We start from the raw sequence: 18165 nt of genomic DNA, 5'->3' as shown, positions 1-18165 counted from the left end.
TTTATCCTAATATTTTTTCAAGAAGAGTTTATGGATGTTTATGGGTCTGTATATGTTTGCATGCCTGAAAATATCTGCTTATTGACTTGGCTGATCATAATGCCCTAGAGTTGTGCTCTTGCCTACCCCTGCTATATCCTTTGAGGATATTCCTGTACTGTCTGCTGACAGTTTCTGGGGAGAGGACCGAGGGAGGCTGGCCTGATTTTCTCCCTCTGGTCAGTGATTTGGGGGTTTTTTTGCCTTGATGCCTGTAGGGATTTTTCTTTATCCTTGTAGTTCAGTGATTCACCAGGATGATCTCTATTTTTACACTTCTAGTTAGGTTTTTATTGGAACATGTAGATCGTTTTTTTGATTTTTCAGATTCAGTTCTTCATTTGAGGCATGTTTTCTTCTAATACAAACACATTTAAATACATACATATACATTTTTTCTGTTCCAATTACGCCATTTGCTATGGGCTGAATTGTGTTCCCCCTAAAACTCATATGTTGATGTCCTAGCCCCCAGTGTGACTGTATCTGGAGATAGAGTCTTTAGGTAATTGAAGTTAAATGAGGTCCATAAAGGTGGGGCCCTAATCTGATAGGACTGTGGCCTTATAAGAAGAGGAAGAGAGAGAGATATCTCTCTCTCGGCCAGGTGAGGACAAAGTGAGAAGGTGGCCATCTGCAAGTCAATAAGAGAGCTCTCACCAGAACCTGACTATGCTGGCACTCTGATTTCAGACTTCTAGCCTTCAGTACTGTAAGAAAGAAGTTTCTGTTGTTTAAGTTCTGTTGTTTAAGTTATTTGTTATAGCAGCCCAAGCAGACTAATACATCATTCTCTACTTCAGAGATATTAATTATCTGCATCTTGGATATCTTTTTATCTTTTCTGTGTATAATCTTGTCTCTATTTCTTTTGTCTCTGTCCTTTTTCTTTGCCTTTCATGTGATATCCTCAAATCTGTCTTCTATTTAATTGTTTGTCTTCTGTAATGTTGGATTTATTCTGTACTATTTCTAGTGTATATATTAGTTCTGCAGACTCTAGTTTCATCTCACTTAGGATGAGAACTTAATTTCTCTTTAACTCATTTGAGATTTGAAGCATTTTGTTGCTTCAACACTATTGCCTATATTTTAATTTACTGAAATTTTTAAAATATTTATAACAGATACTGTAGAGGCCCTGCCTTTATCCCCTCAATCTGATCATTATAGCAAATACTAGATTTCCACTGCCAGTACCTCTATATCTTTGCCTATGGGCTTTGTCTTCTGGACATGTGGAAGCCCAGAAGTGCCTGAGAATTAACATCGTAGGGGAGCAGTCCTCAATTAATGTGTTATGGCAGTAGGCAAGAATCAGTATGTAAATACTCCAGCTTCCTCACCCCTCCAGTGGTACACTTTTGAGGTTTGTGTTCTATACTGACTCCCAGGGATTAAGGTCCAGTTACCATGCTGGTCAGATATGCTCCTAGTGGAAACTCAACTGAGTCAATAGGTGATGCGTTTGCATGATTGAAAATCATAAGAAAGGTATACACAGAGAAGTCTTAAGTCCCTGGTCCTACACCCTGGGAACCCTTTTACTAGTTTCTTATTTATCCTTCCAATGTTTGTTTTTGCAAAATGTGTGAATACATATACTTATTCCCCCCTTTTGTTTAAACAGTAGCGAAGTACATAATAGTTCTTTACCTTCTGTTTTTCACTTAAAATAAGTGTGAGAAAATATGTTAGAAAAAGAACAGAGACAAAAGAAATAGAGATAATATTATAGGTAGAAAAGATAACAAGATATCCAAGATGCAGATAATTAATATCCCTGAGATAGAGAATGGTGTATTAGTCAGCTCAGGCTGCCATAACAAATACCAAAGACTGGGTGGCTTAAACAGCAGAAGTTTATTTTCTCACATGTATCCTGCAGATCCTGGAAGAAAGCCAGTAATAGAGCTCTTCCCTTTTTTGAAGATTGCATATTACTTCATTGTTTAGATATGTAATGGTTTATATAATTGATCCCCTATTGATGGATACTGGGCTATTTACGATCCTTCGCTATTATGGACAATGCTACAGTGAATTGCCTTGTACATACGTCATTTCATACTTGTGCGGGTGTGTCCGTAGAATAGATTCGTAGAAGTGGCATTGCTGGGTCAAAGGGCTAGCAATAATATTCTTGTAGAAATTCTGAATAGTTGCTGTGTTGCTTATTTTCAGCTCATTTTTTCTTTTCCTATCTCAGTCTTCTTTTTTCCAAATACAGTGTAAATGGGTTTTCCTTAATCCCTTCCTGCTTATCTGGGACCTTTTTGAATCCTGTCTTCATAATTGAGCTTGAGGCTGATAATTCATAGTTTGTGTTTTGTCATGATCGTGTGGAAATGGCTGAAGCCTTTGTTTTGACTACATTGCAGCCCAGCTTCTCTCTCTGCCCAGGCCAGCTTCCTTCACTTGCTAAAAGTACTGATTTTGAGAGTGCTCTCCAGTAACATTCCTGTGCAGAAATCTCCATCTCAGTGTCGGCACTTTGGTTTTAAAATGCATTTCCCTGATGACCAGATAGGTTGAGCACTTTTTCATATATTTATTAGCCATTTGGGTATTCGCTTTTGGAAATTTTCTGTTCAAGTCTCTTGCCTGTTTTTCTATTAAGATGTCTGTCTTGGGGCCAGCCCGGTGGCGTAGTGGTTGGGTTTGCGCACTCTGCTTTAGCTGCCCGGGGTTTGGATCCTGGGCACAGACCTACACACTGCTTGTTGGGCCATGCTGTGGCAGTGTCCCACACACGAAATAGAGGAAGATTGGTGCAGATGTTAGCTCAGGGACAATCTTCCTCAAGCAAAAAGAGGAAGATTGGCAACAGATGTTAGCTCAGGGTGAATCTTCCTCACAAAAAAAGAGAAAAACAAAAGACGTCTGTCTTTTTCTTAGTGACTTATAGGAACACTTGAAATATTCTAGATACAAGTCCTTTGTCAGATATATGTATTATAAATATCTTTGCTCATTCTGGATTGCATTTTCTCTCTTATGGGTGTCTTCTGTGGAACAGAAATTCTTAACTTTGATATAATTCAGTTTGTCGTTTTTTTCTTTATGTTTAGTGATTCGGAGTCATGTTTAAGAAATCTTTGCCTACTTCAGGGTCATGAATATGTTTTCCTGTTTTTTCCCTAAAAGCTTCATTGCTTTACTTTTCACATTCAGATCTGTATTTCATCTGAAGTTGATATTTTGTGTATGGTGGGAGGCAGAATTCAAAACATGGATAGCCAATCAACCCTGAACTGTTTATTGAGAAGACCTTGCTTCCCTATGTTCTGCAATGTCAGCTTTGTTATAAATCAAGTGACCATATATCTTTTTGTGTGTGTGTGTGAGGAAGATCAGCCCTGAGCTAACATCCGTGCTAATCCTCCTCTTTTTGCTGAGGAAGACCGGCTCTGAGCTAACATCTATTGCCAATCCTCCTCCTTTTTTTTTTCCCCAAAGCCCCAGTAGATAGTTGTATGTCATAGTTGCACATCCTTCTAGTTGCTGTATGTGGGACACGGCCTCAGCATGGCCGGAGAAGCGGTGCGTCGGTGCGCGCCCAGGATCCGAACCTGGGCCGCCAGTAGCGGAGCGTGTGCACTTAACCGCTAAGCCACGGGGCTGGCCCCAAGTGACCATATATCTGTGGTCTCTTTCTGAGCTTTTATTCTGTTTCATTCATCAGTTTATTTATCCTTAAGTGTATCTCTTTTGATTCTCATTTTATACCTTGTACTATAATGTTTTCCTTTGTATATATTATTTTCCCTTACTTGGCTTATTTTCCACTACTGAGTTCCATGAAGGTGAGCTTCATTACTGATCAATCTTTTTATAATAGCATTTGCCCAGACACAGTGCCTTCAATACTGATAATTGCTTGAATGCATAATTGCTGGTTGTTGTACATTACAAGCATCTAAGTAAACTTTCTTTGAAAAGGAATGGTCTACCTATATTATCACAAATTTAAAAAGATGCTTAGTATGAAAACATCCATCTACTCCTTATTTTTTTCCTGTCCCATTCCACTGAACTGTAACTGCGGTTGGAGAAAACCATGTCTTCTTATTGTCTCTGGCTATTATTTTTTATCTTATCTGTGTTGGGCCAGTAATGAGCCAAAATACTTCCTCGTCTAGATGGCGAGGGTTAAGTTTGGCAAATTCTAACGCCAGGTTTTAAAGAATTAAATGTTGAGTGTTTTGGTTGATGGCTATTGTTCCCAGTTCTTCTCTCATTCCTTGTATTAAATTTTATGTCCATGCCCTTCACCATGTGACTTTGCAGTCCTTCCCACTAGAGTAGTCAGAGTTTCTTTCCCAGTTGCATTGATATTGGGCTCGGCTGTGTGATTTGCTCTGGCCTGTGGAATGGTTAGTAGGTGTTATGTGAGCAGAAGTTTTAAATGTGTTTGTGTGGTTTTGCTTGGCCTGCCATTAGAACAACATGCTCCAGCTAGTGGCTGCTCTGAGGAGAATGAGGAGACACATAGAGTAGACCTGTATTAATTTGCCAGGGCTGCCATGACACAATACCACAGAGTAGGTGGCTTAAACAACAGAAATTTATTTTTTCACAATTCTGGAGGCTGGAAGTCCAAGATGAAGGTGTCTGTAGGTTGGGTTTCTCCTGAGGCCTCTCTCCTTGGCTTGTAGGTGGCTCCCTTCTTGCTGTGTCCTCACATGGTCTTTTCTTTGTGCCCATGCATCCCTGGTGCCTCTTTGTGTGTCCAGATTTCCACTTCCTATAAGAACACCAATCAGATTGGATGAGGGCCCACACTAACAGCCTCATTTTAACTGCATCACCTCTTTAAAGGCCCTATCTCCAAATGCAGTCACATTCTGAAGTACTGGGGGTTAAGACTTCAACATATGAATTTTGGGGGGACACAGTTCATCCCATAACAAGACCTTAAGACAAGTCCAGCAATCCCAGGAGGCCAGCGGAGCCACAACTTGCTGGAAGACTCATGAGCAGGAAATAAATTCCTGTTATTGTGGGCTACTGAGTTTTGTTATTATTTGTCATTCAAGATTTTTACAGCAATAGCTGACTAATATGAATGTATCATTGCATTCACTCTTTTGGTTTATTGAGGTGAAATTCACATAACACACAATTAGCCATTTTAAAGTATACAATTCACTGATATTTAGTTTATTCACAATGCTGTTTCTTTAGTTTCTAACATGCAATGTCAGAGATGCTTTAATCTGAGAAAAAATACATCCATTTTTCTTTCCTCAATGGGAAGATGTTTTTCTAGAAGTGAAAATCTCATTGTATTAGTATCTAAAAATTAAAGCATATATTACACCTGGGAAACAAAGAGTGAAAAGAGAAGGAATTTGTTGCTATCCAAAGTAATTTCCTTTCCTCACAATCATGTCTGCTTCAACCACATCCCTACAAAAACTGCATAACCTTTAATTAATTAATTTATTCATTCAATATTTACTGAGTGACTATCATGTGCTGGCTTTGCTCTTGTGTCTGGGGGAAAAAAACAGACAAAATCCCTGCCTTCATGGGGCATACATTCTAGTAGGGAAATAAATTAGTAAATAAATACCATGTTAAATAGTTTAAAAGTGCTAAGAAGAAAAAATGAACAGGGAAGATCTATACAAAATGTTTAATGTTTTTGAAATTTTATATAGGATGATCAAGAAAAACCTCACTGAGAAAGTGACTTTTAAATAAAGATCTGAAAGAACTAGGAGAGCTAGCCACGTTGATACTTGAGGGAGGTGTGCACTCGGCAGAGGAAACAGCAAGTGCAAATGTTTCGAGGCAGAATTGTGTTTTGCTTGTTATAGGTTAGCAGCTCTGCCTGTGACACAGGAGCAGAGAGAAGGAGGGGAAGTAAAGTAGATGAGATGAGATGAGAAAGCTAACAGGGGCTATATCCCATACAGGTTTGTAGGTCATCATAAGCCGAGGCTCTTCCTTGGAGTGAGATGGAAGCCATTAGAGAGTTTTGAACAGAGGAATGGGCATGACCTGACTTGAACAGGACCCCTCTTGTTGCTGCACAGAAAATGGATTGCAGGGTGGCAGGGGCAGAAGCATTGATTCGACTGAAGAGGCTATTGCAGAAATCCAGGCAAGAGATGAGGCTGTGTGATAAGAGCAGGGTGGTGTGAAAAGGATTGAATTCTGGGTATATTCCACAAGTAGAGCCAATAGGGTTTCCTGACAAACTGGATGTAGGATGGGAAAGAGAGAGAGAAGTCAAGAATGACCCTGCATATCTTGGAGAATGGAACTGACATTAATTGAGGTGAGGAAGACTGTAGGATGATTTGTTTTAGGAGCAACGTGAGTAGCCCAGTTTAGACATGTCACGTGTAGATGCCAAGCAGGCAACTGGATATTTGGGTCTAGAGTTAGAGGCAAAGTCAAGGCTGCAGATATAAATTTAGAAGTCATCAGCATTTGGATGGATTTAAACCCAAAAGACTGAGTGAGATCACCTACAGAGTGAGTGTCGCTGGAAAAGAGAAGAGTCCACAGACAGAGCCCTGGAGCACTTTAGTATTTAGAGGTTGGGGAGAGGAGGAGGAATCAGCAAAAAAGACCGAGAAGGAACTTCTAGAAAGGAAGGAGGAAAAGTAGTCCAGCACGATGTTCTGAAAGCCCAAGAGAAGAAAGATTTTCAAGGATGACAGGTAACTCGACATTTTTGTATTATGCATAACATTTCCCCCATTTGTTTCCCAACTAGTGGTGATCCCTCCTCTTCAGCTGAAAAATGACAATGTTCAGGAACTTAAAACTTCTTCTCTGGAAGAATTTCATTTTGAAGGTGGGTATAGTTATCTGTGGGGAAAATGTGAGTTTCCTTGGAAGGCACTGAATGTTTAATTTAAATTGGTTTCTAATAATGGCTTAAAGCAAACAATTAAGAACTTTACTTGTAAAGGGGTCCTTTTCTGCAAATGTTTCCATAGTAATTCTGTTAACCCTAATTATTAAAGATAATATCATTGTTACTGATTTCTAGCCATTGGTGTTATAGAAAACCTAAAATGAGATATTTCTAGCTAATTCTCATTCTATTTTTTTCCTATTCATGTGTTGTGCAGGGAGGCTAGAAGAAACGAAAGGGTTCTTAATGGAAGAACTTATGCCACATAGCAGCTTATGCTTGTGTTCTATTTTGGATTAACATATAGCTTTTGTTTTTATTTTAGAAACGCAAGACTCTGATAACAGTCCTTGAAATCTTGACGCCGTTACTGTTTTCTACAATTGTAATGTATCTTCGTTTCAGTAGTTTGCCAAGAAAAAGACCTCCTACCAACTACCATGCAATTGATGTCAGCTTATTGCCAGAATTCTTCTATCATTTTCCTCTGAAAAATAAATTTCAACTAATTTATATCCCTTCCAAAAGTGAAACTTCAAAGAATATCACTGAGATGGTGGAAAAAACCTTTGATGTTGAGTTTGAAGGTTAGGCACAAAGATGGGGTAAGGATAGAGAGGGCATTTTTATAAAGTACAATTTGAAGTTTTTTCCTGAGAATTCTTACAGTAGTGATTCCAAATCTGGGGTCTCCAAATTCTAAAGAGTCTGAAGAGTTGGTAGTCAGCGGAAAGCAGTCAGCATGTTATTTTTATTTTTTCAAGCAACACATTGGAGACTTATATAGTTATGTGACAAGGCTTCAAGGCTAATTAAAATGTTACATATTTGTTTTTAACTCCCTATAGTGACACTGGTTATCTCATATTAATCAGAAGCTTTGATTAGCAGTTATAAGTCTCTGACTGAAAAAAAATGGAAAACATTCAGAGATTCTGAATTAGCTTTCTAACTGGTCTCTCTCCTTCTCCTCTTGTCCCATTCTAACCCAGTCTTTACATGGAGCTAGCAAGATCTTTAAAAAATCAGTAGGATCTGGCCAGGCTCCATTGTACTGAGAGTAAGGGGACCCTTCTCCAGGCTCTGGCCCTGTGTTCTCTCCTGTTTTACCTACTTCCATCTTCCTTGTGCTCCCACACTCTGGGCGCATTGCCACCTTTTGGTTCCCAGAATCTGTGAGCTTTTCCTCCCTTCTGACACAAAGCTTTGTCCCTAGCCCTTCCTGTGGGTTGCTCCTTCTTATCCTTCAGGTTTCAGCTGAAAAGCACTTAGGAAGGCAGCCAAAGTGGTTTTAGGTTTCTCACCTCTGCCTTTTTCTCTTTCACAGAACCATGTTGGATATGTTTGTGGCATTTTGATAAATGTGTAATTACTTCACCACTCACTGCTTTCTGTGTGCTGTCTGCCTTTCCCCGCTAGGCTCCTCCTCCATAAGGGCAGAGGACTTTGTCTGTTTTGTTCATCACTGTGCCTATGACAGTGCCTGGCAGACAGTAGGTGCTCAATACATAGTTACTGAATGAATTTATACAGTTAGGTAGACAAAAATTTTCAAAATGTGGAGTCTACAAAATGTGGAGTAATTTGTCAAAATTACTATAATTATAACCACACTTTTGTAAAAATATTCTAATAATATATAAGGTACAAAGTGAAAATAAAGAGTTCTCTTTCAGCTCTGAGTGCCTCTCAATGGGGGCAATTCTTTTAAAGGCCCTCAGTGGTAAAATGTGGGGGAACCACTGTTTTGAAAGTTCTGCTTTATGCTTGCCTAGTATCCTAAGATACTATTCTAATTCAGTTACCTTTTATAAATATGAGATTATGAAATAAAAAAAAAAACAGAAATCTTCTCTGGGGAGGTGATAAGGTAGTTAAGACATGATAATAGAAAGCAAGCCATGCAAAATGGGAGTGTGATGGGTTTCAGGAGTCAGGGGCTATCCAGGTAGGGGGACAGTGAGTGGCCAGGCCCTGAAGTGTTGGAGGATCAGAAAGTCATCAAGCGAGGCTGAAGCAAATGGAGAGAGTGATTTGAGAAGAGGTTTGAAATGTCTGTAGGAGCCACATGATCCAGAGCCTTGTGGGCCTCGTTAAAGTGTTTGGGTTTTCTTCTACATGCAAAAGGCAGCTGTTGAAGGGGTTTTAAGAGAGGTTATGTGATGTAATTTGTTTTAAAAGAGATTTCTCTGGCTATTTTCAGAAAGAGTGATTGGAAGAGGGTGGTACTTGCAGGCATTCAGGAGGAAGAAGATGATGATGGCTTGAACCCTAGGCAGATGGAAATATGTAGGTGAATTCAAGATAAATTTTGGAGTAAAAAATGATTCGTCCGAAGCCCTTCTGCCTCTTTTGGACCTTTCTCAATCAGTAGCTTCTCTCTCTCCCTAAATATTCAGTCTTTCCATCTGGGCTGAATTTCCACCTCACTCTCAAATAAATCTCAGTCACCTCCATTTTAAGAGAAAACATTTCCTATTCTGTCTTCCCTTTAAGATAGTATCTCAAATAATTTATTTTTTTCTTGATAAATGTCTTGAAAGTTTATTTCTATTTTATTACTTCCCTCTAACTTCTTAACTCATTTTAATCTATATTCTTTCCTCAGTACTATACTGATATCTGCTAAGAAAATGTCATTGATGACTTGCTAATTGCCAAATCCAGTGCTATTTTTCCCCCCAAGGAAGATTCTCCCTGAACTAACATCTGTTGCCAGTCTTCCTCTTTTCGCTCTTTGTATGTGTGAGCTGCTGCCACAGCATGGCCACTGACAGATGAGTGGTGTAGGTCCATGCCCGGGAACTGAACCTGGGCCACCAAGGTGGAGTGCGCCAAACTTAACCACTAGGCCACTGGAACTGGCCCCTCTGGTGCTTTCTTTCCAGTTTTCATTATGTTTGTCCTCATTGTATCAGGGATGATTTCAACCACTTCTCTTTGGAATTCTCTTCTGCTTTGACTCCTGTGATATTATAATCTACATCTATTTCTACCTTCCTGCTGTTCCCATTGCAGTCTTCTTTGCTCACTTCTTGTCCTCAAACAGCTCCCAGCCTTCCTTTCCTCCCTCTCTCTCTATTACAAAATGATACATGAGGTGACGTCATCATCACGGCAGAGTGAGCTTTCCCCTTAGACTCTTCCCCCCTAAGATACAACAAAAAGGACATTCGTATGCCAACAGAGGACATTCACACAACACAAAAGACACCTGAGTGACCCATGCAGCCATACATCTGAAGGTGGAGGTGCTGGAACCCCCAGAGGAAATGGAAGGAGGTAAAGAGAACTCCTCTCCATCCCCACTGGCAGCGACCCCGGGACCTGAACCGTGCAGCTGTCAGAGAGAGTGGGGAGAGCCAGCCCTCCATGGGAAAACCGTTGCTCTCCAAGCTCCCTCACAGCCCATGGGAAACTCCCACATGGAGGGGACTGAACTATTGCAGGAGTGTCTTCATCAAGCTAGCATCCCAGGAGAGCAGATAGCGAAGGAAGAGTGAGAAGGCCCCAGGATCGGGCAGGCGAAAGAAAGAGCCCCTTCCCCCACACGATGCTTCGGCTCAGCCAGTCAGCCAGAGCACCTGCAGATTGCAGTGGGCTCGGAATACACAGCTGTTGACCCCCACCCAGTGGCGGCAGGTGGAAGGTGCGACCAGATATTATCAGTATGAGGAAAAACAAGCCCATGCTCTCAAACAGTACGCAAAAATATATTAAATCTCCAGACCACAAGGAAAATGGCAAGCACCCAGCAATCAATCCTGAATGCACAGAAATTTATAATCTAAATGACAGAGAACTCAAAATAGCTATCATAAAAAAGCTCAACAAGTTACAAGAAAATACAGATAGTTCAATGAAATCTGGAACTTCTTCACAAAAGAGATTGAAACTATAAAGAAAAACCAATCACAAATGTTGGAGGTGAATAACACAATAGAGGAGATAAAGAAAAATCTGGAATCTTTAAAGAACAGAGCTGACAACATGGAGGAAAGAATTAGTGATATAGAGGATAGGAATGCAGAAATGCTCCAGATGGAAAAGGAGAGAGAACTAAGACTAAAAAGAAATGAAGGAAATCTCCAAGAAATATCCCACTCAATTAGGAAATGCAACATAAGGATTATAGGTATTCTAGAGGGAGAAGAGTGGGGGAAAGGGGAAACTTTACAGGCTAGGAGAGAGTGGAATGAGATATTCAAAATTCTGAAAGACAAAAACTTTTAGCCGAGAATACTCTATCCAGTGAAAATATCCTTCAAATATGATGGAGAAATAATAATTTCCCTAGATAAACAAAAGCTAAAGGAGTTCATTGCCACAAGACCCCCCACTACAAGAAATGCTCAAGAAGGCCTTCATGCCTGAAAAAAAAAAGAGAGAAAGGAGATACAAAGCCTTGAGCAAGGGGAAAAGTAGGTAGACAAAATCAGAAAAATTTCAGCTATCAGAATAGGTTAGTAAACACTTAATTATAGCACAAAAGATAAAGGGAAGGAAAACACCAAAAATAAATATAACCTCATCATTGTAACTACAAACTCACAACATAAGATGGAATAAGTTGTGACAATAATAACTTAGAAGGGGAGGAGTAAAGGGATGGAATTGACTTAGTCTGAGGAAATAAGAGGCCATCAGAAAATGGACTATCTCATCCACGAGACTTTTTTATACAAACTTCATGGTAACCACTAAACAAATAATCAAAACAAAAATACGTGTGATAAATAAAGGTAAAACTAAGAAAATTTTCATACAGAACTACCAAACTGAATTGGTAGTCTGAAAAACATGGGACAAGACACGAAGGAAATGCAGAAGAACCAGAAAATGAGCGATAAAATAGCAACATTAAGCCCTCAGATATCAATAATCACTCTAAATGTAAATGGATTTAATTCTCTAATCAAAATACACAGAGTGGCAGGATGGATTAAAAAACAAGATCCAACAATATGCTGCCTCCAGGAAACACATCTCAGCTCTAAAGACAAACACAGGCTCAGAGTGAAAGGATGGAAGAAAATACTCCAAGATAATGGCAAACTGAAGAAAGCAGGTGTTGCCATACTTATATCAGACAAAGTAGACTTCAAGATAAAACAGGTAATGAGAGACATAGAGGGACAATATATAATGATAAAAGGGACACTCCACCAAGAAGACATATCACTTATGCACCCAAGGTAGGAGCACCAAAGTACATAAAGCAACTATTAACAAGCCTAAAAGGAGATATTAACAACAACACAATAATAGTAGGGGATCTTAACACCCCGCTTACATCGACGGATAGCTAATCCAGACAGAAAGTCAATAAGGAAATAATGGACTTAAATGAAAATCTAGACAAGATGGACTCAATAGATATATAGAGAGCACTCCATCAAAAGACAGCAGATTACACATTCTTCTCAAGTGCACGTGGAACATTCTCAAGGATAGACTATATGTTGGGAAACAAGGCAAGCCTCTATAAATTTAAGAAGATTGAAATCACAACAAGCATCTTTTCTGACTACAATGCCATGAAACTAGAAATCAACTACAAGAAAAGAACTGGGAAAGTGACAAAGATGTGGAGACTAAACAACATGCTACTGAACAACCAATGGATCATTCGATAAATTAAAGGAGAAATCAAAAAATATCTGGAGACAAATGAAAATGAAAATACACCGTACCAACTCATATGGGATGCAGATAAAGTGGTCCCTGAGAGGGAAACACATAGCAATACAGGCCCATCTTAACAAACAAGAAAAATCCCAAATAAGCATTCTTAAACTACACCTAACAGAATTAGAAGCAGAAGAACAAACAAAGCCCAAAGTCAGCAGAAGGAGGGAAATAATAAAAATTAGAGCAGAAATAAATGAAATTGAAACAAACAAGAACAGTAGAAAGGATCAATGAAACAAAGAGCTGATTCTTTGAGAAAATAAACAAAATTGACAAATCCTTAGCTGGACTCACTAAGAAGAAAAGAGAGAAGGCTCAAATAAAATTAGAAATGAAAGAGGAGAAATTACAATGGATACCACAGAAATAGAAAGGATTATAAGAGAATACTATGCAAAACTATATGCCAACAAATTGGAAAATCTAGAAGAAGCAGACAAAATCATAGACTCATACAACCTTCCAAAACAAAATCAGGAAGAAATAGACAATCTGACTAGACCAATCACAAGTAAAGTGATTGAAACAGTAATCACAAACCTGCCACAAAATAAAAGTCCAGGACCAGATGGCTTCTCTGGAGAATTTTACCAAACAGTCAAAAGATTTAATACCTATCCTTATCAAACTATTCCAAAAAATACAGGAAGATGGAACACTTCCTAACACATTCTACAAGGCCAACATCACCCTGATATCAAAGCCAGACAAGGACAATACAAACAAGGAAAATTAGAGGCCAATATTGCCGATGAACATAAATGCAAAAATCCTCAACAAAATATTGGCAAACCGAAATACAGCAATATATTAAAAAGACCATACACCACGATCAAGTGGGATTTATACCAGGGACACAGGGATAGCTCAACATCTGCAAATCAATCAATGTAATACACCACATTAACAGAATGAGGAATAAAAACCACATGATCATCTCAATAGATGCAGACAAAGCATTTGACAAGATCCAACATCCATTTATGATAAGAACTCTCAACAAGATGGGTATAGAAGGAAAGTACCTCAACATAATAAAGGGCATATATGACAAACCCACAGCCAACATCATACTCAACGGGGAAAAACTGAAAGCCATTCCTCTGAGAACAGGAGGAAGACAAAGGTGCCCACTCTCGCCACTCTTATTCAACATAGTACTGGAGGTTTTGGCCAGAGCAATTAGGCAAGAAAAAGGAATAAAAGGAATCCAAATAGGCAACGAAGAAGTGAAACTCTCGCTGTTTGCAGACGACATGATTTTATATATAGAAAACCTTAAAGAATCCATCGGAAAACTATTAGAAATAATCAACAACTACAGCAAAGTTGCAGGGTACAAAATCAACTTGCAAAAATCGGTTACATTTCTACACCCTAATAATGAACTAACAGAAAGAGAACTCAAGAAGACAGTCCTGTTTACAATTGCAACAAAGGGAATAAAATATCTAGGAATAAATTTAACCAAGGAGGTTTATTTATTATAACCAAGGAGACCTATACAATGAAAACTATAAGACATTATTGAAAGAAATTGATGATGACATAAAGAAATGGAAAGATATCCCATGCACATGGATTGGAAGAATAAACATAGTTAAAATGTCCATACTACCTAAAGCAATCTACAGATTCAATGTAATCCCAATCAGAATCTCAATGACATTCTTCACAGAAATAGAACAAAGAATACTAAAATTCATATGGGGCAACAAAAGACCCTGAATAGCTAAAGCAATCCTGAGAAAAAAGAATAAAGCTGGAGGCATCACAATCCCTGACTTGAAAATATACTACAAAGCTATAATAATTAAAACAGCATGGTACTGGTACAAAAACAGACACACAGATCAATGGAACAGAATTGAAATCCCAGAAATAAAAGCACACATCTACGGACAGCTAATCTTCAGTAAAGGAGCTAAGAACATACAGTGGAGAAAGGAAAGTCTCTTCAATAAATGGTGCTGGGAAAACTGGACAGCCACATGCAGAAGAATGAAAGTAGACCATTTTCTTTTGCCATGCACAAAAATTAACTCAAATGGATGAATGACTTGAAGGTAAGACCTGAAACTGTAAAACTTCTGGAAGAAAATATAGGCAATACACACTTTGACATCGGTCATAGAGGGATCTTTTCGAATTCCATGTCTACTCAGACAAGGGAAACAACAACAACAAAACAGGTGGGACTTCATCAGACTGAAGAGCTTCTGCAAGGCAAATGAAACCAGGGTCAAAATGAAAAGACAACCCACCAGCTGGGAGAAAATATTTGCAAATCATATATCTGATAAGGGGTTAATCTCCATAATGTATAAAGAACTCATACAACTGACAACAAAAAAACAAACAACTTGATCAAAAAATGGGCAGAGGATATGAACAGACATTTTCCCAAGAGAGATATACAGATGGCCAATAGGCACATGAAAAGATGTTCAGCATCACTAATCATCAGGGACATGCAAATCAAAACTACACTAAGATATCACCTTACACCTGTTAGAGTGGCTATAATTACCAAGACAGAAAATAACAAATGTTAGAGATGTTATGGAGAGATGGGAACCCTCATTCACTGCTGGTGGGAATGCAAACTGGTGCAGCCACTATGGAAAACAGTATGCATATTCCTCAAAAAATTAAAAATAGAAATACCTTATGATCCAGCTATCCCACTACTGGGAATTTATCCAAAGAACCTGAAATCAACAATCCAAAGAGGCTTGTGCACCCCTATGTTCATTGCAGCATTAATTCATTATAGCCAAGAAGTGGAAGCAATCCAAGTGTCCCTCAACTGATGATTGGATAAACAAGATGTGGTATATATACACAATGAAATACTACTCAGCCCTAAAAAAAAAAGACAAAATCGTCCCTTTTGCAACAACATGGATGGACCTGGAGAATGCAATGCTATGCGAAATAAGCCAGACAAAGTCAGACACCGTATGATTTCACTCATATGTGGAAGATACATTAACACACAGAAAGAAAGAACAGTTTGGTGGTTACCAGGGGGGAGAGGGTTGGGGGGTAGGCACAAGGGGTGAAGGGACGCATTTATATGGTTACTGACAAACAATAATGTACAACTGAAGTTTCACAATGTTATAAACTATTATGAAATCAATAAAAAAATGATACATGAAACAATACAGTGTTTCAAGTAAAAAGTTAAAATTTCCATCCCTAATCCCACTTCCCAGAAGAATTCTTTGTTAACGATTTGGGATGTATTTTTCTGAAATTTAAAATTTAAAAAAAACCCTCAAAATTTACAATAAATACAAGAATTCTTTGCATTGAAATTTTCAAACAATATAAAAAGATAAGGAATAAAAATTAAATTTCCTTCTTCATGCCATTCCCTTAGACAAATCTTCTACCCCAGAAGTAACAACAAACAGTAGTTTGAAAATCCCTTCCAAACTGTGGTAGATATCTGTTTTTTTTTTTTCTTCCCAGCATCTACTCACCGTTTTGATATATGCACAGCCTATTTCTCCCTGGGGGCTTTATCCCTCTCCCACTCTCAGCCCATGATGTCTCCACCCTTGGCACAGGATGAGTCATGTAATCTGTGTCTACACCAGTCTGCGCTTGGCAGTCCCCCTCCTATGGTGATTTGTCCAGGGAGGACACTTAACTCAGTAAGAGTCAAGGAAACACTAAGATTTTTCCTGGGAATTTCTGGGAAACAGATTATTGCTGTTCTGTTTCTGGTAATATGGCAGACTAGGTTATTTGGACCAACCCTTCTGTTGAAAAACAAATGCTGATTAAAATTAAATATTAAAAACATGTTCTTGAAAGCATTAAAGAACTAGATAGATAGTAAGGAACTATCAGACAAAGAAAATCTAGGGTAAATATTTTATTTCTTGATCCAAGGGGTAATTACTTGGATGTTAATTTTATGACTGTTCATAAACTGAACATCTGTGTTTTATATACCTTGCTGTATGTATGCTATTTTTCACAATTTAACCAAATATGTGTGTGTCTTTAAAAAGAAACCTAGAGCCAGCCCTGATGGCCTAGTGGTTAAAGTTCGGTACTCACTTCTTCGGCAGCCCAGGTTGGCTTGCCCATCATGGAACGACACCACCTGTCTGTCAGTTGCCATGCTGTGGCAGAGGCTCACATAGAAGAACTAGAATGACTTACAACTAGGATATACATCTATGTACTGGGACTTTGGGGAGGAAAAAAAAAGAGGAAGATTGGCAGCAGATGTTAGCTCACAGCAAATATTCCCCAGCAAAAAATAAAAAAATAAAAATAAAAACAAACCTAAGTAAGACTAAGAAAACAAAAGAACGGAAAAGAAAAACAAACCCATACATAGGAAAAAAGGAAAATTCACTCATAATCCTATTACCCACTTATAAGTGCTATTTAAATTCTTGGTATCCACCCTTCCTGCATTTTTTCTAACCATGTAAATAAACAGAAATAGGATCATCTTGTGTGAACTATTTTGTAGCCTGCTTTTTACTTACCATATCATTAACATATTTCCATATTCTTAGATATTTTCCTGAATAAAAAAATCTAGGTGAGAGAAAGAACCCAAAGAGGTCAATGGAAAACCTCAATTGCATTTGATAAAACATACATCATACTAGGGGAAACTGAGCTGTAGTTTTCATAGCCTTGTAATGCACAGAGGGAAAAAAGAAAAAGTCAGGGCCAATTCAAGGTGGGAGACCATCTCCCCATAAAGATGGGACCCCAAATGCCTATACCTTTAGTGTAAGATTGAGCCAGAAGAACACATACCTCACTCCCACACCTGAGGGACTGCAAGGAAAGTTGCTTCAGAACTGAGCACAGCAGCAGGGGCACCCATCCTTGAGATTTGTAGCTCGAATTCACATCAGCTGGTTATCCAAAAACAGAAAACCTCTTATACTACAGAGTGAGACTTGGACTGAAACAGACAGCAGAAAAAGAACTAGAAAGATTTCAGATCATGGAATTATTAGTCTCACATTATAAAATCGCTATTTTTACTAGATTTAAAGAAATAGAAGACAAGCTGAAAGTATTTGTGGATAGCATGTCACTATAAACAGTCACCTAGCAGACTTGAGGAAAAAAAAAAGAAAGAAATAGAACTTCTAGAAATGAAAAATGATTAAAATGTAAAGCTCAGCTGAAGCTAAAACTAGTGAACTGAAAGACAGATCTGAAGAAAAGTTTCGGAATGCAACACAGAGAGAGAAAAAGATGAAATATGGCAGGGAGGTTAAGAGATATGGCCCTTGTTGTTCAATTCAAACTTTAACTGGAAAGTCTATAGTCCAGGAACTGCTAGCTTCTGTCTTAAGACATCAAGGAAGTATTGCTGAGGAAAGAAGAGAAAGAATTTAAGTCTTGCTCACACAATTTGAAACCAGGATGAAGTCTCAAATTTTGTGGAACAAGGGTTGTTCTTCTTTAAAGAATGGGTTTTGTTCTGGTAGAAAGTTAAAGTTCAGTTTCATCAACAAGCTTTTCAAGATTAGTTTTCAACCTTTTTTTGGGGAAAAGTGTAAAAT

At 38.5% G+C, this 18165-nt stretch overlaps 1 protein-coding gene across 1 annotated transcript in view; it reads left to right on the top strand.

Annotated features, from left to right (window-relative positions):
- The window catches only part of LOC131422039 (ATP-binding cassette sub-family A member 17-like), a 123367-nt gene that overhangs the window by 11435 nt on the left and 93767 nt on the right, over nt 1-18165 (top strand). Inside the window, 3 exon segments of the mRNA XM_058568892.1 lie at nt 5964-6792; nt 6795-6853; nt 7242-7503. Of these exon segments, the coding sequence (XP_058424875.1) occupies nt 6738-6792; nt 6795-6853; nt 7242-7503 (376 nt within the window). The 5' untranslated portion in view covers nt 5964-6737.

Source organism: Diceros bicornis, chromosome 26 (genome assembly GCF_020826845.1).
Source record: "Diceros bicornis minor isolate mBicDic1 chromosome 26, mDicBic1.mat.cur, whole genome shotgun sequence".
NCBI lineage: Eukaryota > Metazoa > Chordata > Mammalia > Perissodactyla > Rhinocerotidae > Diceros > Diceros bicornis.
The sequence above is the reverse complement of the archived record's forward strand: the minus strand, read 5'-3'. Positions and strand labels throughout refer to the sequence as shown.